Source organism: Cibotium barometz, chromosome 42 (assembly GCF_041138505.1).
Source record: "Cibotium barometz isolate CiBa-2024 chromosome 42, ASM4113850v1, whole genome shotgun sequence".
Lineage (NCBI taxonomy): Eukaryota > Viridiplantae > Streptophyta > Polypodiopsida > Cyatheales > Cibotiaceae > Cibotium > Cibotium barometz.
In genome coordinates this window covers 20203769-20227047 of record NC_141087.1, presented here as the reverse complement: position 1 = coordinate 20227047, position 23279 = coordinate 20203769, and the positions used below count along the sequence as shown (strand labels likewise).

General features: G+C 44.3%; 1 protein-coding gene across 1 annotated transcript in view; it reads right to left on the bottom strand.

The window, feature by feature from the left end:
- Window positions 1-21970, bottom strand: part of LOC147614243 (uncharacterized) — a 64877-nt gene extending 42907 nt beyond the window's left edge. Inside the window, exons 1-3 of the mRNA XM_086780786.1 lie at window positions 21631-21970; window positions 21412-21508; window positions 21143-21199 (exon numbers count right to left, since the gene is read on the bottom strand). Coding sequence (XP_086636912.1) covers window positions 21143-21199; window positions 21412-21508; window positions 21631-21653 — 177 coding nt within the window. The 5' untranslated portion in view covers window positions 21654-21970. The remainder of the gene's footprint in view (window positions 1-21142; window positions 21200-21411; window positions 21509-21630) is intronic.
- Between the last annotated feature and the right edge of the window lie 1309 nt (window positions 21971-23279).

Sequence of the window (23279 nt, the reverse complement as noted above, 5' to 3'; positions counted from 1 at the left end):
CACCAAAGCTGAATCCATGGTGGACCGTACTTTTGACTCCATGGCCAGGGAGCTGGGTGTGAAGCCAAGGGAGTTGGCTCTTACATACCTTATATGGAATGGAGATGTAATGGAAGGTAAAGCGAGTGTTCTTAAGTTCAAAAAGCCTCCTCACATAGAGCCGGGCGGTGCAATTTCTCGCAGAATTAAATCTTTTGTGCAACGAGAAGAACCCTCGGTGACTTCCCACCATGCTTCTTGACCACTTAATGCAAGGGAAGAGAGACATGCTCATGCCAAAGAGGGTGGACAGCCAGGTGGTTATGCACATGTAGGACATGAGCATCATGCAAGACATAGTACTTTACCTATAGAATTGGCTAGTGTAGAAACCACATAGATTGAGATTTTCTCGCTATACATGTGATGAATATGATGAAAACTCAGCTCATGGTATTCATGTCAAATAATATTCCCATGAGCACGGTGACGCAAGAAGAGATGTATCTATGCATGTACGTAGGCCACCAATTCAAAGGGTAGATGCCACCGTGCCTCATGTATCTTGCCATAATGTGCAAGATGCCCATGCATCTAGGACTGCCCCATTAGGGGTAAGAGAGAGAGAAGAGCAAGAGCCTAATACAAGAAGGCTCAAGAACTTTAAAGCAGGTGACAAATCCGTCAAGTTTGAAGCTTACCATGGGGAGTATGATACTTCCAAGGTGATGGCTTTTGTTGCCCAGTTTGATATCGCATTTAGTGATGAGGCTATTTCCGAAAAATAAAAAATAAGGCATGTAAGCATGTTCCTTAAGGGGACAGCCGCTCATTGGTGGATCGCAGAAAAGCTCTTAGGAACTTCTATTACCACTTGGGAGTTCAAGGAGAAATTTTACGCTCAATTCCTACCACCAAATGCAGTTAGGCAAATCACTAAGAAGTGGGACAAGCTTGAACAAAAGGACAATGAGCCATTCAAATCATATGTAGCCAAATTATGGAAGGTTCTTTTGGAAGTTTCCCATTTACGCATATTGGAGAAGGTGAGAAGAAGCAAAAGTTTGAGTCAGGTCATCTGGTATACCAATCGGGGTTGGAATTGCATCCGAACCACACCTTACAGCAACTTATAGCTTCTGCATTGGCTACTGAGTAACTGGAGTTAGGTTGGGGACATGGGACGCCAAATTGAAGCAAAATCGGCCTTTGTGGGAAAGGAGGTGCAATTTACTCCTCTTATTGGAAAGTTACATGTGCATATTCAAGGATATCTCAACCATGGGCATTTCTTGGTTGCTCCACTCAATGGATGTGATGTGTTACTGAGAAAACCATAGGACTACAAGACAAATAAGATTACTTTTATGCATAAGACTTATGCATAAGGACCGTAAGCATGTTATTGATGTCGGCAAGGAAAGGGATTCAATCCCAATTGTATCCCACATCCAGATTAATAAAGCAATGAGAAAGAGCCTTTCCGCGTACTTGGATTTTTGTTTGAGATAATGTAGAACATAGCAATGTTCATGTGGATACTCTAACACAAGAAGGACTGAATTTTCTAAATGGTTTTAAGTTTTGTTGACACGTTGCTAGGGGAGCTCATAGGTATTGTGCCACAAAGTTCTCCACCTTACAGACCCGCATATCGTGTGAGCATCGCACACTAAGAAGGATTCTGAAGCAAAAAAAAGAGCTTTTGAAGAAGGGTTTGGTTTAGCCGAGCTCTTCACCATTATGTTCTCCCGCGCTTCTAGTACAAAGAAGAACGGATCCTTCCGTATGTGTGTGGATTACAGGGCATTAAACAAGCTCACAATCAAGAACAAGTTTCCTATTCCACGCATTGATAAGTTGGATGGATCGACATGCTTTAGCTGTATTGATTTGAAGAGTGGGTATCACCAAGTGCATGTAGTACCCCAAGATGTACATAAGACGGCATTCCGGACAGCTTTTGGTTTTTATGAGTATTTGGTCATGCCTTTCGGTCTTACAAATGCCCTGGCAACATTCAATAGAATGATGGACCAAATTTTTCGAGAACATCGAAAATTCACAGGTGTCCTTTTTGATGACATCATAGTGTTCTCCAAGAATGAGGAAGAACATCGAGCTTATTTGGCCATGTTTTTCGATGAGCTACGAAAGCACAAACTCTTCATTAATCCCAAGAAGAGTGAATTCTTTCTTTCAGAGATACACTATTTGGGTCATATTGTTTCAAAATATGGTGTATGTATGGACCCCACAAAGATTGATACAATTTGGAGTTGGCCAGAGTTATCTAATGTACACGAGGTTCAAAGTTTTCTTGGTCTATGCTCCTATTACAAGCGATTCATAAGGCACTTTGCTCTTATTGTCTCGCCATTGCATGAGTTAACTAAGAAAAGGGCATCCTTCAAATGGACTGGCAACGAGAAGGATGCCTTTCATCATCTCAAGGATGCAACCATACATGGGCCAGTGTTCATCATTCCAAACGTGCATAAACCATTTAGTGTAGAATGTTATGCATGTGGGGATTGCATTGGAGCTGTCCTAAATCAAGAGGGTCATGTTGTAGCTTATGAGAGCCGACGATTGCATGATGCCAAGGTTCACTTGGATGTCTATGAGAAAGAGCTCTTGGCTGTAATTCATGCCTTGAAAATTTAGAAACATTACCTACTTTGGGCTGATTTTATAGTCAAGACATATCACCAAAGTTTGTTGTACTTTCTCATGCAAACAAAGCTTTCTGAGAAACAAATGAGGATGGCAAATTTCCTCTCTATGTTTTATTTTCAGATTGTACACACTTCGGGAAAGAAGAATGTGGTGGCAGATGCATTGTCCAGGAGACCATATGTGGCTGCAACTTTGGTTGCCTCACATGGGGACTTGTCTGCCATGTGTGATTTGTATCATCAAGATGCTGATTTTGGACATTTATGAACTGATTTGATGACAGGTCATACACATGTATCTTATGTGATCAAAGAAGGATATCTCATGAAGAATAATTGCCTATGAGTCGTGTCTAACATGAGGCAAAAGGCTATGGATGAATGCCATGCTCCTCCTTATGCTAGTCATAGAGGTATATTGACTACTACACGCATGATTGAGCGCTATTTCTTTGGGCCAGGTATACACAAGGACATAGAGGCATATGTGCGTGCATGTATCACCTGTCAAAAGGTAGCCAGAAAGCTCCAAGTTTGCTTCAACCATTGCCCATTCCTTCATAGCCATGGGAAAGCGTAGCTATCGACTTCATAAAGGATTTGCCAAGAACCTAGCACGGTCATGATCACATTTGGACGATTGTGGACAGGTTTAGTAAACAAGCACACTTCTTGCCTGTCAAGACGGCCATAAAACCCAAGCATATGGTGAAGGTCTTCCTTGCACAAGTGTTCAAACATCATGATATGCCGAAGTCCATTGTGGGGGATAGATATCCCAGAACTACGAGCCTCTTTTGGAGGGCTCTCTTTGATAACAGGGGGACCAAGTTGGAGTTCTCATCAGCTTATCATCCCCAAACTCATGGCCAAAGTGAAGCTGCAAATTCAGCCGTGTTGGATCTTCTCAAGTGCTATCTTGCAGATCAAAAGACAGCATGGGAGAAGTATCTACCGCTGGTAGAGTTTGTGTACAACAACACGGTACATGCATCCACGGGAGAGGCAAAGGGGTTCTACATCCTTCGCATGAGATCTTTGCTGTTGATGAGTATGTAAGAGATCTTGATGTAGCCTAAGTATGGACAGCCATTGCTAGATCTCAAGATAAGCATAAAAAGGCTGCTGACAAGCATAGAAGGCAGCTGGACATCAAAGAAGGAGATTGGGTATTGCTGAAATTTGAGAAAGCAAGACTCCGCAAGATGCCAAGTAAAGAGGGACCATATCCTAAGCTCTCTACAAGGTATTATGGTCCCTTCAAAGTGATCAAGCATATCAATGAGGTTGCCTTCAGGTTGGCATTACATGATCATTGGAAGATTCACAATGTAAGTCTATTGCATAAGTACATGGGGCCACATCCGCAAGAGCTTGTCACGGCAGAGCTGCCAAAAGTTGATGAACTAGAAGAGATACCTTAACCAGAACTAATAGTCTTCCACAAGGAGAGAAAGCTAGCTAGTGGGGCAAGCTTTCCTAGCGATACCTTGTGAAGTTTAAAAACTATCTTCCCATCGATGCCTTTGCAGGTTCACATTTATTAGTAAGTGAGTGGACACTTATTAAGTGTGCCCGGGCCAACCCAATGGGCACCCAAACGACCTTGGCATGTGAAGTGGACATCCCACGTATGCATCTTAACCTCCCACATGTTATTAAGGTTGGCGGAGAACAAATCGAAGGCATGCAAGGCTTCTTCCCACTCACAAAATGTTTTCGAAAGCAAGTGCAGACCATCTTGGATCCATCGTTTTTGCTCATAATCCTCCATATTCAGGTCGGTTTGAAAACGGAAGGCATAGTAGCAATCCCCATCTACATCTTGACCCTCAGCCACCCTCCATATTGGTTATTCTGCTGGTCGAGCTCCTACAGGCTGCTGGTCGACTATTTAGGCCTGGTCATACAGCCCATACAGTTGCAAAAGTCTTTCTCTTCTACCTACTGGACAGTACAAGCTCTTCATATTGGGATACCTTTGTGACTCTTGGCTGTTGGTTGGCTGCTAAAACAGGTCGGACAGCTTGTAAGGCCAACATTTCATCTTCCACACCGAGAGTGCCCAGTCCAAGCGCCAATACCAGCATACCAGCATCATGTGTGGACCCGGAAAGCCAATACCGTGACTGCTCACTTCAATGAAGGGTGCGAGGATTTCTCAAGGGACATCGACTACGAAAGGAACTCGTCTGCGACGATCTTGTCTAGTATCTGTATTCATTCCTTGTGCATTTATGGCAAATCTGGCTTCAAAGCCCGTAGATCATTGTACAAACAAAATACTCCAATAATATACTTGGTATTGTAAGGAGGGGGGGGGGTGTCGGCCTAGGATTCCGGCCCCAGTGTGGTGTTACGGAGCACTTTCTCTTTTTCAGTTTTGTCTGTCTTGAGCTGTCTTAGTAATCCTAAGTGTTTAAGTGTTGCTAAATCATGATACGGCGCCCAATACATGCTTACACCCCATAGGGTACATTACAATAACAAATAGAAAAAATTATTACAACAAAAAGGTAGTTGATAGGGCATATGCACCACTAAAGATAGAAAGAATTAACACAATATCAACTGGCTACAACTTGGACGAAAACTTCACAATGTGAAATTTGCATATCCGCTAACACAGCATAAAGATATACCTAGATGAATCTAGGAACATGCCCAAATTCAACTTATAAGAAAGTGCAATTTATAACCTCATGGTAGTCATCCACAAGACAATAAACCATCAACTCCATCATGCATAGTATGGACTAGAGGGAGCATCCCCTAAGCTATGGGCTCTCCAAGGTGAACAAGCAAATCAATGAAGTTGCTTTTAGGTTAGCATTACCTGATCATTGGAAGATTCACAATGCCTTTCATGTGAGTTTATTGCGCAAGTATGTGGGGTCAAATCCACAAGAGCCTGTCACAGAAGAATTGCCAAAGGTTGACGAGCTTGAAGAGATACTTCAGCCAGAGCAGATAGTATTTCACAAAGAGAGAAAGCTATAACTGGCGGCAAGCTTTCCGGGCGATACCTTGTTAAAATTAAAAACTATCTTCCTATTGATGCGAAGTGGGTTGACGAAGAATATTTCACCTACTATCTGTAGCTTCTTCAGGCGTACCTTGATGCTTTTCAATTGAGGACAACTATTTAGAAGCTGGGGGGATGTCACCATTTGGCCACCCCAACGATCTACTCCAGTCTCGTGCCAATTTACAAGGATCAAGCAACCTTCGTGCCATTCATATGGAGGCCAGTGTGGATCTACACGGTCGAGATCCTAGTTTTCATGCCCATTTGTGTGTGTGGATCCAAGTGTCCGAGATTAATATACTCGGTATTTAGGGGGGTCGGCCCAATTCCGGCCCCAAGGTGCTATCTTTGAGCAAAGTTTCATTTTTCAGCCTTGTCTTTGTCTTGTGTTATTTCCATTTCATCAGCGTTTAAGTGCTAATTATTTATGAGACAGTGTCCAAATAGTGCTCACACCCGATTGACATTGCAAGCTCTTACGTGTGGTGAGCCTCCACACATGCTATTTGGTGAAGTTGTCAATTGTTGAGCCATTGATGGTAAATGGATGGAAGAGACATACTTCAAGAATAATCCATTGCTTTTGCAAGCTTACTTGGAAGCATTTCAGCTAGAATCAACTATTTAGAAGTTGGGGGGATGTCACCAGCTGGACATTTATCCGTGCTTTGGGCTTATGTGACTGGCCTAGGGACCGTCGTGATTACACCTAGGACCAAAAAGAGTGGATTAGGGGTCTCGTTGTCACATGCAGACCCAAAAGGTGTACAAGTGACATGGCATATCAGAGCCTTCATAAGCATTTAGCAGATAGCATTCAATATCATCAAGTATTAATCCAGGCACTTATCCATTTATTCAAAGCATTATCACATCATGTATGGGACTGTTTCAGGCCCATCTTCAGCACATAAGGCATTCAAAGCATTTCGTGGACATTTTTTGCAGCCGACAGCAATCATTGGCAGCCGACAGCAGTTCATAGCATTTATTGCAAGTCGTGAAGGTACAGAAGGCTGGCCGACTGCAGTAAAACCAGCAGCCATGCTCTCATATATAAGAAGCGCATCATTCAAGCATCAATCATCTGGATCTTCTCAGCGTTTCCTTCCTAGGAGACAAGGAGTCAGCATCATAAGCAGCAGTAGCATATTCAGCATCTAGCACTCAGCTTTCAGCATATAGTCAGCGTTCAGTCATCTTCCTACCTCCTACATAGAGGAAAGCCGGCATCCAAGGGTGGACCTCAGCAGTGGAGAAAGGAACAGTCATTCACCATCAGCATTCAGCATATCTCTCTCATTCTGAGAAGGATATTCAGCATAGATCTATTCATAGATCTCAATTGTAACCATTGCATTTAATATAGCTGCATTGCATTACATTGACACCATTGTCTATCTCTTAAGCATCATTAAGTGAAGTTTAGTATTAGCCTAAGGTTGTTTTACTACGATCAATCCCCCGCATGTCACATTGGTATCAGAGCGTTACAGGGTAACCAACCTTAGTTCATGTTCATTCCAAAGGTCATTCAACAAGTCAGCATGTTAGTCGCTTCCGCTCAGTTAAATCCAGTTCTCAAGATCTTGCAGGCCATCCTTAGGGTTTTCCCCTTAGGCATGCATCAGTAACCCATCCATCTGCATTCTTGCACAGCATTTAGAGTTGCACAGGGCTTGCATCAGCATAGTAGTCATCCTAGCAGTCAATCTAGCATCTCGCATTTACAAGGCATACATGTTTTACCCATGAGTTTTCTGGGGAAGAATGACATCCGTCATCAAAGGAGTAAATGGAGCTTTGGGCTTGAACTGGCAACAAGGGGTTCTCTTCCACATAAGAAGACGGAAGTTTGCTCCAACATCACCTCAGGAGGTTCAGAGGTTCAAGAACGATGGAGATAGTGTGTAAAAGGATTCCACAGACAAGTCAATGGTGACTCAGGTTTTCCGTGCAGATCTATCACCATTCACCATGTAGTTCCCACAGTAAAGGAGTCGTTGGCTCAAAGGATTCAACTCTAGCAATCGACCTCAGTCCTGGTAGAAGAAGTCAAAAGGGGGCAGTGGTTTCAGTGGAGAAGGATCAACACAGAAGTATAAAGTTGCCAGGTGTACCACCCACAATAGTTTAACAGAGGGGAATGTCACGTGCACACCCAGAAGGTGTACAAGTGACATGGCATATGAGAGCATTCATAAGCATTTAGCAACTAGCATTCAGTATCATCAAGTATTAATCCAAGCATTTATCCATTTATTCAAAGCATTATCACAGCATGTATGGGACTATTTCAGCCCCATCTTCAGCACATAAGGCATTCAAAGCTTTTACTTGTCATGTGCATGAATATGCCATGGACATTCTCAGAGATTCTCCAACAGAGGTAACCACAAAAAGACCATTAGAGCTAGGGATTTGGAGCACAGGGTGCAGATGGGCCAGTGTTGGACTTGGAGCAAGGCATGGAAGAGAAGGAAGGCTCTGTCGGCTGCACACAGGTGCTGTCGGGTGCATCACAGTGGGAATCGGCTATATCAGCTTCAGCGCTTCAGCGTTTCTGGTGGCCGACCAGTATTTATGGAGAAAAGGGGTCTGGTGGCAGACAGACTACTGTAGTCTAGGTGTCCAAAGGCCTATAAAAGGTGTAGGAGCTCATTGTGTAGAGTCATTCAATCCTCTACGGATTGGGTCTTTAGGGGTCCAAGTAGGGACCAGGATTTTGGTGTTTATCACCCTTTTATGAAGACAGCCTAGGGCTGTAGAAGAGTACCTTTTTGTACTATAGTAATATACTGAATTTCCAGCACCTCTCTCTCTCTCTCTCTCTCTACTCTCTCTCCATATCTGCGTTTTGCATCAGATGGTTTCCAGTAGTGTTTAGGGCTGAAAGAAGACTCCCAGAGCTTCCGCGTGTTACATTGGTATCAGAGCATCAGGCTCAGCAAAGCTAAAGACTGATTCAGTCCCATATGATGGTGTACAGATCCAAGGTACAAGAAAGTACACGGATGTGACATGTGGGGGATGGGACCGTAGTAATCACAACCTTAGTCTACACTTAACTGCACTTAATGATGTTCAAGAGACAAACAGATATACAAGAGATAGACAAGTATGTGTCAATGCAGTGCAGCTATATTATATGAATGAATGCGGTTACAATGAGATCCAGATGGATCTGTACTGCTGAAATATGCTGCCTAAATGCTGTAAATGCGGGCTGAACTGCTGTCCACTCTTTCCCTTGTCTCCTGGGAAGGAAACACTGAAGGGAGGCTTTGGAACAGAAGCTGAATGCTGAATGGATGATGAAACGCAGACCTGTAGGGCTGAACTGGCTGCGTTTGCTGATGAAGATGCTGAGGATGATGCGTTTACTGATGAAGATGCTGATGGAGATGCGTTGAATGCTGCTGCTGATGATGATGGCTGAAACGCATGATGCTCCAGAGGAGGCTGCGTTTACTGATTATGCTGCTGATGATGATGCGTTAGAGCACCATAGGCTGAAGGGGTACTATGATGATGCTGCTACTGTATGCTGATGATGCCAGGCTGAAAACGCATGAAGATGATGATGCGCTTCCTGCTGAGCCTGTTGACTGAATGGATGAGGGTCCTATCTGCTGAATGAAGAGGCGCCTGTATTTATGGGTGGGAGAGGGCTGGTCGGCCAGCACTCATGCAGTCGGCCAGTTCATGTCTCCATAAAAATATCAATAAAGTACCATAAATGGTAGTCGGCTGCCCCAAAAATGCATAAAAATGCCTGAATAATTCCTGATAAATGCTGGTAAAAATACCTGATGAATCTAAAGATGCTAATGATGCTAGAATGAAGCCATGTCACTGTACACCTGACTGGTGTGCACGTGACAACGGATACGAGGCCCAAGGCAAGGAACACAGAATCAGGAAGAGCTCCCAGGAGGTTTGTTGGTGGTGTTCCACAAAGCCAGAGGGGATGGCAGTCCTGTGAGCCAAATAGGTTCTCGGGCAACGGTCCCAAGGGAGGTTTACCCTCCAAGCGTGATGTGAGAGTGCCAGACTCATGTCTCTGGAATGAAGACCAAGACAGTGTTCAAGGTCAGGGCAGGATTGGATTGTGGACTAGATGGAATTAGATGCATAGATCTTAGTCTGTGACTCCGGGAATAGAGTGGGATGATGACAGTCATCCAAGAACAGGTTGGAATCCCGTCATCAAGTTCAGCAAAAGGGGATGTCATGTGCATGAATATGCCATAAACATTCTCAGAGATTCTCCCGCAGAGGTAACCAGAAAAAGACCATTAGAGCTAGGGATTTGGAGCACAGAGTGCAGATGGGCCAGTGTTGGACTTGGTGCAAGGCACGGAAGAGAAGGAAGGCTCTGCCGGCTGCACACAAGCTCTGTCGGCTGCACACAAGTGTTGTCGGGTGCATCACAGTGGGAGTCGGCTATATCAGCTTCAGCACTTCAGCGTTTCTAGTGGCCGACCAGTATTTATGGAGAAAAGGGGTCTGGTGGCTGACCGACTGCTGCAGTCTAGGTGTCCAAAGGCCTATAAAAGGCATAGGAGCTCATTGTGTAGAGTCATTCAATCCTCTAGGGATTGTGTCTTTAGGGGTCCAAGTAGGGACCAGGATTTTGGTGTTTATCACCCTTTTATGAAGACAGCCTAGGACTGTAGAAGAGTACCTTTTTGTACTATAGTAATATACTCAATTTCCAACACCCCTCTCTCTCTCTCTCTCTCTCTACTCTCTCTCCATATCTGCGTTTTGCACCAGATGGTTTCCAGTAGTGTTTAGGGCTGAAAGAAGACTCCCAGAGCTTCCGCGTGTTACATTACTGTAATATGCAGAAGCTTCAGAGAAGAATCGGTAACTTCAATACTCAAAATTCAGCACTCTTTTCGCGACGGAAATTAACGCACAAACTGAAAGGAGATGCGTAGAAAATAGAGAGAGAGAGAGAGGGAGAGATGGAGAGGACACAGTATTGGGTCCCAATTACCCTCTGTAGGGCCCCCACCATGGATGGTGTATTTGCTTTATTAGAATGATGTGAATCTGAAAAGAAAATACAGAATTCTTGACCTTTCTTGGCTGGAAAATCCCTGCCCTTGACCTTCAATTCTCCACCCCTTTGCTTAGCAACTCCCTTGGCTTGTCTAGCTCTCCTGGTAGACTCCGTCACTCTGTTCGCCTCCGGTACTGAAGACGAAGTCCTGGATAACGACGACTGGAAAGGTCTTCCAAACGCTGCCTCATATGGAGTCCTGCCAATAGCTGAAGAAAAAGAGTCATTCAAAACAGCTTGAACTAAAGGCAAATACAATTCCCACTTACCTTGCTGATTGTGGACATAACACTTCAGCACATCAAAGGCCAACTGGTTATATATCTCTGTCTGGCCGTCTGTCTGTGAGTGGAATGCATTGGAAAAATTCGACTTAGTACCAAAATTATCAAACAATGCCCTCCAGAAATGACTAGTAAACTTGGCATCTCGATCTGACACTATGGTCCTAGAAATCCCGCCAATCGGGTACCAATGCCGAATGAACAACTGGGCAACATCCTCGGCAGTCACATTGGCCCTGCAAGGAATAAGCATAACAAATTTGCTAAACCTATCAACAATAGTTAAGCACTGTGTATTACGCTTACTCGGACTGGGAGGCAGATTTGTGACAAAGTCCATCGAAATGTCCTGGAAAGAACTCTCAGGGATTGGCAAGGGCTGTAACAACCCTATCTTCTTTCCACCTTTTGACAAATGTCACAGTGTTGTACATATGTAAACACATCACGCCTCATCTTTGGCCAATAGTATTGCCGTTCTAATTTCTCCAGAGTCCAATTCATGCCCCTATGACCACCTGTAATGGCGTCATGGGCATCATGGAGAAGAGCTGCCCTGAACGACTTCATGACACATAGTCGGCCTTTGTAGAAAAGCCAACCATCGCGTATCAGAAAGTGGCATGGTCCTGTGGCATCCAATGCCTGTTCCCACTGTGTACCGAATTCCTCGGAATCCGCGTACGTGTGCTTCATGTCCTCTAGTCCTGTACCAACAAGATCAAGTCTAGTGGTCTGAATCGTAGACACTTGTCCCTTCCTGCTCAAAGCATCAGCCACTGGATTGGCCTTTCCTAGATGGTACTCAATCATACCACCGAATTGCTGAAATATCTGACTCCAGCGGTGTTGTCGATCATTCCACTGTGCACTTGGCATCGTCTGAATCCAGCATAATGCCTGATGGTCAGTGCGAACCTCGAAGTCACAGCCATACAGAAAATGTTTCCAATGTTTCAAGGCCTGTATAACTGCTAGGAGTTCACGATCATAGACTGAGTAGTTCTTCTCGGTGGGCAGTAACTTACAAGACATGTAAGCTACTGGATTACCATTCTGTTGCAATACACCTCCAATTGCGATGTTACTCCTGACTTCTTTTCATTGACATAGAGCTCGTTGCTTTCCAACAACTTAAGGACTTTCTCCACATCAATGTCATGCTGCTCAACCGTAGCTGAAAAAACCAGTATGTCATCCAGAAATATGAACACACACTTTCCAATCAAATCCCGGAAAACACGCATCATCATGCGGTTAAATGTAGCTGAAAAAACCAGTATGTCATCCAAAAATATGAACACACACTTTCCAATCAAATCCCGGAAAACACGCATCGTCAAGCCAAATGGCATGACCACAAATTCATAGTGGGCCCGTTCTGTACACGGAAGGCTGTCTTGGAGATGTCCCCCTCCACAATCCGTACCTGGTGGTACCCACTCTTTAAATCTAGTTTTAAGAACACCTTTGCTCCATTCAACCTCTCGAGAATATAATCAATTCGAGGCATCGGGAATTTGCTCTTGATAGTCAGCTTGTTGAGTGCACGATAATCGACACACATACGAGAAGACCCATCTTTCTTCTTGACAAATAAGATCGGTGCTGCAAATGGCGACACTGGGGCGGATGAAGCCAGATTGCAACAATTCTTGGAGTTGGCGGTCCAGCTCCGATTCCATTGCCTTAGAAAGGCGCTACGGAAACTTGCTCAGGGGTTCTGAGCCTGGGAGGAGGTCAATCTTGTGGTCCTCCGGTCTTGACGGGGGGAGCTGGGGAGGGAGACTGTCCCGAAGTAAAATCTTCTGGAACTTTTCATGGAGAACCGAGTACTTCTCGGAAGCACTGGCCACCGTCTGGGCTGTTTGGATGTAAATCATCACACACTGTGCGCCTTTCCTAACTGCTCGCTTAGCCTGCAAGTGGCTTATGAGCGGAAAGTTTGGAATTCTTGGCTCACACTTAATGGTCACCGGGGCGTTTGACACATTCCGATTGATCTGGAACGTGTGCTTGTCCCACTTGACACCAGGAAGAAACTTGTGAAACCACTAAATGCCCAAAATTATGTCTGCTCCTACAAGAGGGGCAACCATAAAATCACGCACAAACTCTATGCCCTGAATCACTAACTTAGCACCTAGAGATTCATACTTGACGCTCGTTGTCATGCCTGTGCTAAAACCCCCAACCTGTTTGTCCACCGAAGTCAGCTTGAAACGGGCACGCCTAGCGGCCTATTCCGTGACCACATCCTCCGTGCTGCCGCTGTCAAACAAGACAACGACTCTCTGGCCACCTATGTAGCCAAAAGGACTTGAGCAATTCGTTGCGCTCATACTCCTCGTCATGGGCGTCCTTCTGCTTATCTTCGAGCTCCCGGCTAATAATTGCTCCAACTGAAGCACCGGGGTTTGAAGAACTAGAGGTAGCTGCTGGGGTCTATGTGGGAGCTGAGCTCACCACGGAAGCTGTGGAGACGGCGGCAGCGGGCTTTGGAGGCTTCTTCGGACAATCCCGAGAAGTATGTCCTTTTGTATGACAAAAGAAACATCTACCCTCCTTCTTGTACTGAGAAGCTCCTAAGCACTCAACTTGCCACCTGTCTTGCCTGCCTCCGCTTTCTGGTCTGGAGTAAGCTTAGACGCACTGTTTGAGCTCTTGGAGCCAGAGGCTCTCCGGCTCTATCCTGGGGAAGACTTCGTCTGGTTCTGGCCTTTACCCCCCAAGGCGGTAGCCCTGGGAGAAGCCGGCTAGGAAGTCTTGGGCTTGCCACCATTATGTTTCATTTCTACACTCTGCGCAAGCGAGAGTGCGTCTTCAAAGGTGGCTAGCCTAAACATACGCACCTCCCATTGGATTTGCATGTCAGGGCCATACAAAAACTGCCCTTTCTTGTTCGTATCAGATAAGCCTAATTGTAGACATAAAGTCGAAATTCTATTGGCAAACTGAAGGACTGGTTGCGCATTCTGACGCGCTCCCCTGAACTCGTCTTCAAGTCGCTCAAGGTAGTGGGGCGGTAGAAACCGCTACTTAAGGTCACGGACAAACTCATCCCACACATAAGCTGCCATACCTAATCTGGTGTGGGCATGAGCCCACTGAGTCCACCAAGAAATGGCCTCACCTTCCAAGTACCAACTGGCGGTAAACTCGATCCCACAACTCTCTATTCATGGTTACATCAATTTGAAGCTTACTTTGCCGCAGTTAGGAAAACAGATACTGAATTATACTTACTGAAGTTCATTTTCTCGGGAAAATGATTCGAGGGCGCGGTCGGTGTCAATCTGGCGTCCAATGCTTTGAGGTAACGCTCGTGTTCCACGCGTCGCATGGCTTCGTCTTCTCGTTATCGGATCTCCAATGCACGCATCTGCAACTCAAGCAAAGAGCTTGGCTGCGGCTGTGACCCCGCAAGAGGGTCCCTGTGACAAGGATCTGGAATTTGGGATACGAAAGAAGAGGGAGGAGGACATGGAAAACGTGACCCTGGAGAACAGGTACGCTCTTCCAGAGCCAAGATCTGCGCCTTCTGCTCATCCAACTTGGCTGTCTGTACTGCGATTGCTCGCATCATCTATTGGAACATGTCTGTAACACTCAAGCCTGGTGCCCTAGCTAGGCTGCCTGGTGCACTTTGGTCCCATGGTTCTTGGTCTCTCTCGTCGTCGAAGCTCGCCATAACAAGAAAATGCACTTCCTTTCCGGAACGCAATCTGACCATCCACTATCTGTGTGGGAGACGTCCGGAGGCTGAAAACCAACCGTCCTTCGAGGGACAGGAGTCACTCCGAAAGGGGTAGTCCATCGACGTCTAAAAACCAACCACACGAGCGAGAGAAAATTCTGGTTTCTTTGTTGAATCTTTGTACTTGAAGTAGGCTCTCATACCACTATAGTATGCCGAAGCTTCGGAGAAGAATCGGTAACTTCAATACTCAGAATTCAGCACTCTTTTCGCGACGAAAATTAACGCACAAATTGAAAGGAGATGCGTAGAAAATAGAGAGAGAGAGAGAGAGGGAGAGAGGGAGAGAGATGGAGAGGACACAGTATTGGGTCCCAATTACCCTCTATAGGGCCCCCACCACGGATGGTGTATTTGCTTTATTAGAATGATGTGAATCTGAAAAGAAAATACAGAATTCTTGACCTTTTTTGGCTGGAAAATCCCTGCCCTTGACCTTCAGTTCTCCACCCCTTTGCTTAGCAACTCCCTTGGCTTGTCTAGCCCTTGATTTGCTTGAGCTCTTGGTGAATAATGAGATGAATGAATGGGATTATGGACACTTCTACTTATACTACCCACACACGAGCAGTCGGCCAGCATAAAACCAGGCGGCCAGTTTTTAGTGTCCCACGACTGTGAAAATTCAGCAATAAATGCTGAATTAAATCCCATAAAATGCTGCGTTTTTCCCTATCAAGCTGAAAGGTGATGCGCCTGCTTCCAGAGTGCTGGGCTCAGCCTTTGCACACATTCCAAGGGATGGGCTGCCCCATACTTGCCCTACAGCCACGTAAAGGCTGTAAACTCGAATTTACCTTATTCTTGCCCTAGGGCTGTCCTACAGCCCCTCCATGGCTGGTGGGTTCAGCCTGGGCCTTCCTGGCCCTCATGGGGGTGGTTCCATTCCATTCCCATGCCCACACTAAGATCCGGGGTAGCCCTATGGGCTCGCCCCTTGTTCTAAACACTAACTACTCAGTGATCTGGCATCCGGTACCATACCAGATACACAGAATCACCAACATCATTCTAGAGGGAGACTCACATTGCGGACTGGCACTGTTTCATGTGCAGGACAATGCACACCTGACCTTGGACTCATGTGCAGGACAATGCACACCTCCCCAGATCCTGCACCTTCTGTACAGAAATGTCTACGTGGCATCCAAGTGCGGGATGCACGTGACATTAATAGCATCAGGTCGTGGGCATTTATGGCAGCCGACAACAAGTTATGGCAGCCGCCAGCAGTCATTGGCAGCCAACAGCAATTCATAGCATTTATTGCAAGTCGTGAAGGTACAGAAGGCTGGCCGACTGCAATAAAGGTACCCGACCAGCAGCCATGCTCTCATATATAAGAGCGCATCATTCAAGCATCAATCATCTGGATCTTCTCAGCGTAAAAAGTTCAATAGTCAGCATCATAAGCAACAGTAGCATATTCAGCATCTAGCACTCAGCTTTCAAAGTATAGTCAGCATCCAGTCATCTTCCTACCTCCTACATCGAGGAAAGCCGGCATCCAAGGGTGGACCTCAGCAGTGGAGAAAGGAACAGTCATTCACCATTAGCATTCAACATATCTCTCTCATTCTGAGAAGGATATTCAACATAGATCTATTCATAGATCGCAGTTGTAACCATTGCATTTAATATGGTTACATTGCATTCCATTGACACAATTGTCTATCTCTTAAGCATCATTAAGTGATTAGCCTAAGGTTGTTTTACTATGATCAATCCCCCGCATGTCACACTCGTGTCCACACCTAGAACCACTTCAATTGGGCTACGGGCCTCGTGTCCATACCTAGATCCAATGGGCTTGGATTTCAGGGTGTCCACACCTAAATCCAAGGAACATCGCAAGTACAAGCTATTAAGACTGGGAGATTGTTCGATACATCAATTTGCACAAATTGATGTTTGTCCAATTCACCCCTCCTGCTGGAAATTCAAAATTTGCCCTCTAGGATATTTTTCACTGGCCTCAATAGGGGCGGCAATAAGGTTGCCAGGCCCCCGTAAATTAGCACGAGGCGGAGAAGACCATTTGGGTGGCCAAATGGTGACATGCGATCTTTGTGAAACACAATCTATTCCGGCTGTAAGACCTCATCCAATTCATCCACTTCAAGTGGATCCTCTATGATTGGGTCCACTCGTTCTAGTCCCACATATTTTCGTAAGAGGCTTACATCAAAGGCACTGTGGAGCTTCTAATGATCAGAAAACCAGAATCGAAAAGCAAGATCATGAGTCTAGCTATCTCAAACTTCAGCAACACCGATTCATTCTCTTTGACATCCATTTGCTTCCGATGTTTGTATGCAGCCTTCTTATGCTTCTCTTGAGATCCAGTTCCTTACATACTCATTTGTGGCAAAGATTTTATCTTTAGTGCGTAGGATGAGGCGCAACACTCACGGCCGTCCATAGGTATAAGCCTAACCTCAAATATAATTGTCATCCATGTTATGAACTTTAGGGCCTCAACACCAAAATGACCTCTAGCAGAGGTGTCATTGTGCCCTTGATGGTCTTGCAGCAGCGTGCTCTGTCATGCTCCTATTCTGCTGAGCAACTTCCAGCGAGAGTAAGGGAGGCGTGTGCCCCCATGATGGATATCTGCTTATGTGATATATGAAGAGCGAATTTCATCCTATCCGTCTCACAGTGGATGGCTGAGCCTTCCTTCATCGTGATCACCAAGGTTGAGTGGAGTTTCTGCACGTGTGTTGAAGAAATTCGACTTGTGGGGTTGTGAAGCATAATGCTATGCACTTACTTTTTCCAGAAGCTTAAGGTAAATGCTTGGATTTGATCAGTCTGTGATACCTTAGAATTTAAAAAATGATTTTCCAGAAACTTAAGGTAAATGCTTGGATTTGATCAGATCTATGATACCTTAGAATTAAAAATGAGCATCGATAAAGTGACACAAGCAACATGAACAAACTCTGCATATGCCATACAAGAGATACCTGAGACGTGGCATTAAAAATGAGGAGACCTTTGTGAAGGTTTTGCACACGCTGCCAAAATGGCTAGGATCTTAGTGTTTTTGCCCTAATGATTGGCTGTAACAGGCTTTCTAGCAGAAAGGCTACCAGCGCTCCATTAGATGGAAAATTGACAACAAGCGGTACAGTTGCCAAAGAAGGTGCAGCCTCAGATCTCTTAAGACTGCACCATACAGATCACTTATCTTGTGATTGTCTGCTGTCATGGTACACCTACCTCGTAGTACTAGATCCACTGCAACAACCTGCTAATTTTTACATATGAATGACCTCACCTCTTGTTGTCATGTATGAAGCAGTATGTGATGATGGGTTTCTGTTCCCTGAAGCTGGAGCCCATCGCAGAGGCTTATATGAAGCTAGATGTGGTGGTGGGTAAGAAGGATAAGGAGCTGCTACAAAAGATTTAGTAATGGAGGTGCATCTCCTCTGGAGGGCAGCCCTGTAGTATTACAGGAGGTGCTTCTAAGGCTGTTCCCTTGGTTCATCTTGCACCTGGAGTCCTGTGGTGTGGAGGGGTCCCATGGTATCATGGGGGCTTGATGGTGGGCTTCTACTACAAGGACCTGATGAAGATGGAGGCGTTATGTCATGCTGGTCTCTTCATTACATAGAGTGGGGATGACAGAGGCTTCTAGATAAATGCTTTTAGCCATAAAACTGATTTACAGCTTGTTTTGCTGATTTTCGGGTGACAAAATCTTCTAGAAAGCAATTTTTTTTGTGTGGTTTTTTGAGGCATTTTAGGGTTTCTGCACAGTCCATTCAGCATGTCCATACAGTCTAAACAACTATCCGCACACGTCCGTACGGTGATGGCAGTCTTCTCCTGCTCCTGCTCCTGGCCATAAACAGTGCTGGAAAGAGAGAGAGAGCTTCCTTTTGTGTGTCAAAAGTGGACTTGCCCACTTATTTATACTTTAAAAATTGCTTTTCCTTGCTTTTTCCAAAAATCCTTGTGAGTTTTTAATAGTTTTCTATTTACCTTTGTGTTATCCAGGCTTCGATAATAATGTTTCCCTCAGTAATACATGGACTGGCCATCACTTCTTTGACGCCCATACTTTGAAAAAAGTCCATAAATCCTGATAAGTGTGTAAAATACTGACAAATGCCTGTAAATTCCATAAATTTTGGAAATGGTGACACTTATGAGAGTAGGCGATTGCATGATGGCGAGCTAACACTTGGGATTTACGAGAAAGTTGTTCGCATGGGCTGATTTGCAGGCCATTCTTCCTTTGTGATCAAAGATGGATACCTCATGAAAGATAATTGCTTGTGTGATCAACATGACGGAGAACGTCTTGGATCAATGGCATGCTCTTCCCTATGCTTGTTGAGAGGTATACTGCCTCCAACTCAAACGGTTGAGAGGTAATTTTATTGGCTGGGCATGAGAGCAGACATTAATGCTTATGTACGTACATGTGCAACTTGTCAAGAGGTTGAATTTGATAGGCAAAAGGGTCCAGGTTAGCTTCAGGCTTTTGCCTATTCCCAACCAACCATGGGAAAGTAATTCAATGGACCTTATTGTGGATTTCCCTTGCACCCTATATAGAAATGATGCAATTTGGACAATTGTGGATAATTTTTGCAAGGAAGCTTACTTCTTGCTAGTCAAGAAGACCATAAAAGCTGAGCATATGGTTAATATATTTTTATCGTAGGTGTTCAAGCATCATGGGATGCCAAAGTCTATTGTGGTGGGAGATAGAGATCCCAACACACTGAGTCTCTTTTGGAGGGCGCTTTTTGACAACATGGGCACAAAGTTGAATTTTACTTCGGCATCTCATTCTCAAACGAATGACCAAAGTGAAGGTGCAAATTCAATAGCATTGGATTTGTTGAAATGTTATGTGGCAGATTAGAAAACTTCGTAGGAGAAGTATTTGCCCTTGGTAGAGTTTGCATACAATGACAGTGCATGCATCCACGAGAAAGCCCCATTTGAGATATCTATGGTAAGGTGGTAGGGACACTAAAGGTTATAGGTGAAATATGGGTCATTTACGGCATGGGCTAGTGTGAAAGGACCTCATTAATAATAGGTATGCTCTTATTGCATATATATGTGAGGTATTGGCTCAAAAGTGGCATCCCTCACAAGGATAACTCTCTGGAGATTCAATTCCAAGCAAGGCCCATGTTTTACACATACACTTGGAAACAAGGCTTTGGTGGTTTGGGACACCGGAATTTCGGTAAGCCTATCAGCCACTTCTAAGCGTGCTCGTTGTTGTTCTAGCCTCAAGCTTGGGGATACTCCCGATGGAGCTATCGTTGGGAAGTGAGCCTATCAGCCACTTCTATGTCTGTGTGTTTGCTTTGCAACAACTATCCCAGAGTAAGTAGCTGTTTCATTTCACCTATCTAAAACAATCTCATCCAACACTCTACGCAGCTAACCCATCCAAGGCAGCTAAGGGAGAAATGATATGTTTTTCTTCGTACTTGGAGCCGGATCCTTTCTTGTCAAAATGGTGAGAGCAGCATCAGCCCTAGTTTACCGTGAGGTAATTTTCACCATAAGGGGATGAGCAAAGCTTGTTTTTTTGGGCATATAACATATACTTTTCTAGATTTGCAGGATGTGATAATGAATAAACTACACTACACTTGTAACCAAACCTTATTTTTTGGGCATAAAACATATACTTTCTAGATTTGCAGGATAGTTTCATTGTTTATTTTACAATATCCTAGGTTTGAAAAATTGAAAGGATCGGCTAAGTAGGCTATCATTTTCACACAAGGTAGTTTTTATTATGAAAAAAAGGGGCGCCAAGGGGTGTGTAGCCTAGGGGTGTGGGTTTGTGACTGGGAAGGGGGAGGTCCTGAGTACAAATCCCCGGAGGCTCCCCGGTGGCATCCGGGCCGTTTGTGGTGATAATTGCAACGCCTTTTCTGGCAGGAGACCAAGCTGCCTTTGGGTGCGCCCTTGAGTTGCTACTACAGAAAATTCTACTCGAGGAAAAAAAAAATAGAAAAAAAAAACAGTGGGGCTGCATCTTTTGGCACTATCACCCTTCCCTCTTCCTTTCCTTTTTCAGATGTAGTCTACCTCTGAGAGCAGCCAGCCATGGAGGGAGCCCCCCCTTGTCCTTCTTGGTCATTACCTCTAGATGAGTGATCTAATCTGGGTTCTCCAGATGCTTTTTCACTTTACTAAGAGAAGAATGTCGCTTTCTGGGAGGGGGAAAGGAGGAGGGCCGGTGGGGGGCGGAGAGGGGGCGGGTGTGGTGGAAAGAGACTCCAGTTGGCAATCAAAATCATCAAACTAATAAGACAAGCACTAGCTCTGGATCAAACTATTCACTCTCTTTCTTACCTGAGTAGGTCGATTCTCGGCTATTTGAATCATAGGTATCCTGACGACCAAACCATACTGCACATGAATCCACATCAGTTAAACATGGTGTTGTTGCATCTGCTGTACCAAAACAAGGTGATCACAGAGTCCAGTGATCGGGCATGAGTTTCCGTGTTGTTGTGTGTGCATTTAGGGCAGTTATGCCAGATTTGAATCTAAAAAAACATAAATAAGTGGAATTGAAGATGACCAAAAGCTATTTGAAAATACTGCGGGAGATGTTCTACCTTTGTTGAGGTGATGCCAATGAGTATGCCAAGCATAACTCCCAATACGGCAGTAACAATCAGTCGCCTCATCTCTGTGGGCTTTATGGTTGCACCACTGCATGACCCAAAAAGATAAATATTTATTAAAAAGAGTTGGGTTCATGGAAACATACAAGATCAAGCATTACAGAAACAATTATTTCAACCAAAACAAAAAAACAAAAAGCAAATTGAGACCTGCGTATGGCTACAACCATCATGGAAGGCCGAAGAGGATCATGATAATGGGCGGAAAAAAGAAGCTTAATTCTAGAAATTGGACTTCAATTTGAAGTGCTTGAGGAAGCCCTCAAGATTGATGAATTATTTGTTGCTTTTTTTTTCCTGGCTGTGGGTTGAATTGAGAGGTAGGAGAGTTGAAAAAGCAAGAAGAAGAGTGAGTAGATCTGCTGCTGCTGCTGTGTGTGTGGGAGGGATGTGGGTGTGTCGTTTGTGTGTGGGAGGGATGTGGGTGTGTGTCGTTTGTGTGTGTGTTTATGTGCTATGTTTGGCCGGTTGTGCAATCGAAAAACGTGAGACCGGTCTAACCGAGCCTTTTTCGTTTTTGATTCCCCCTTTCACAAAGGGCAAATTTTTATCTAAAGCTAATTATAATTTGAGCAAATTAATCCTAGTGAGTCCTATGTTAATAATCTCTCTCCTTCACAAGGGTTTCCTTTGTAGATTCTCCCAATCTTGTGCTTGTACCATTAATTTATTTATATATTTCAATTGCACCCTAAGGGTTCAATTATCCGCATTTTCATTAAGGTTTTCATAAAAGCATCACAATTAGCAAACGTCAATGTCGGTTATAAAAGTCTCCCTCGGTTTATGACATGCCTCCTCCTAACTTGCCTTATTTATATAATAAAATCCCTTAGGACCCATTAGAAGTATTAACTAGTAGAAGAAATGTCAACTTTGAGATTTTGCACTAAAAATTTGGCAATAAAGTGTGGACATGTCACTTCATGTGCACATTCAAACCATAAGAGTGGGCAATCACAGGTATATGAGCTTGATTTACAAGGATGGTTTTCGCATGCATCCCATAACTAAGATCTAGGTTTGGGATAGTCACTACTTTGCCAAATAGAGTCCATGTACTCCCACCTCCTTTCCACACTATTTTCACATTATTGTCCAAGCCACATACATCCTCATTAGGGTTTATCCAATCGTATAGTCTTAACACATGCATACTCATTAGGTTCATCTAATCATGTAATCTTACCACATCGTCCTCGTTAGGGCTCATCTAACAATGTAATCTTATCACAATAATGAAATAATTGCTTCTTATATCTCATTGTGTGGACAATAGTTATCATCGTATATAGGAGGAGCACAATTTTCAATGCCATCTTTTGTTGGAAATAAGTTTCACAATATATTAGCTTGTGCATTTTCTTGAAAACTATGGAAGCCAAGCTCACGGCATTGATCACTTTAGAAAAGCCAAGGTCATGGCATTGATCACATTATGGAAGCCAAGGTCATGGCACTGATCACATTAGAAAAGCCTCTAACCTAGTGTCTTGATTGAACTTCGTGTTGATAGAAAAGCCTCTAGCCTAGTCCTTAAGGTATGGAAACTTGCATATTTTCCTTTCTTTATGAAAGCTAGCCCCTAGGTGGCTATTGATTTATTGACTCTTTGTATTTAACGTGTAACTATCTCACCAAATGATCGTAGAAAATTGTGACAATCTGCCTCTAGTCTAGTCTTAAGGTATGGAAACTTGCATAGTTTCCTTTCTTTATGAAAGCTAGCCCATAGGTGGCTATTGATTTATTGACTCTTTGTATTTAACTTTTAGCTATCTCACCAAATGATCGTAGAA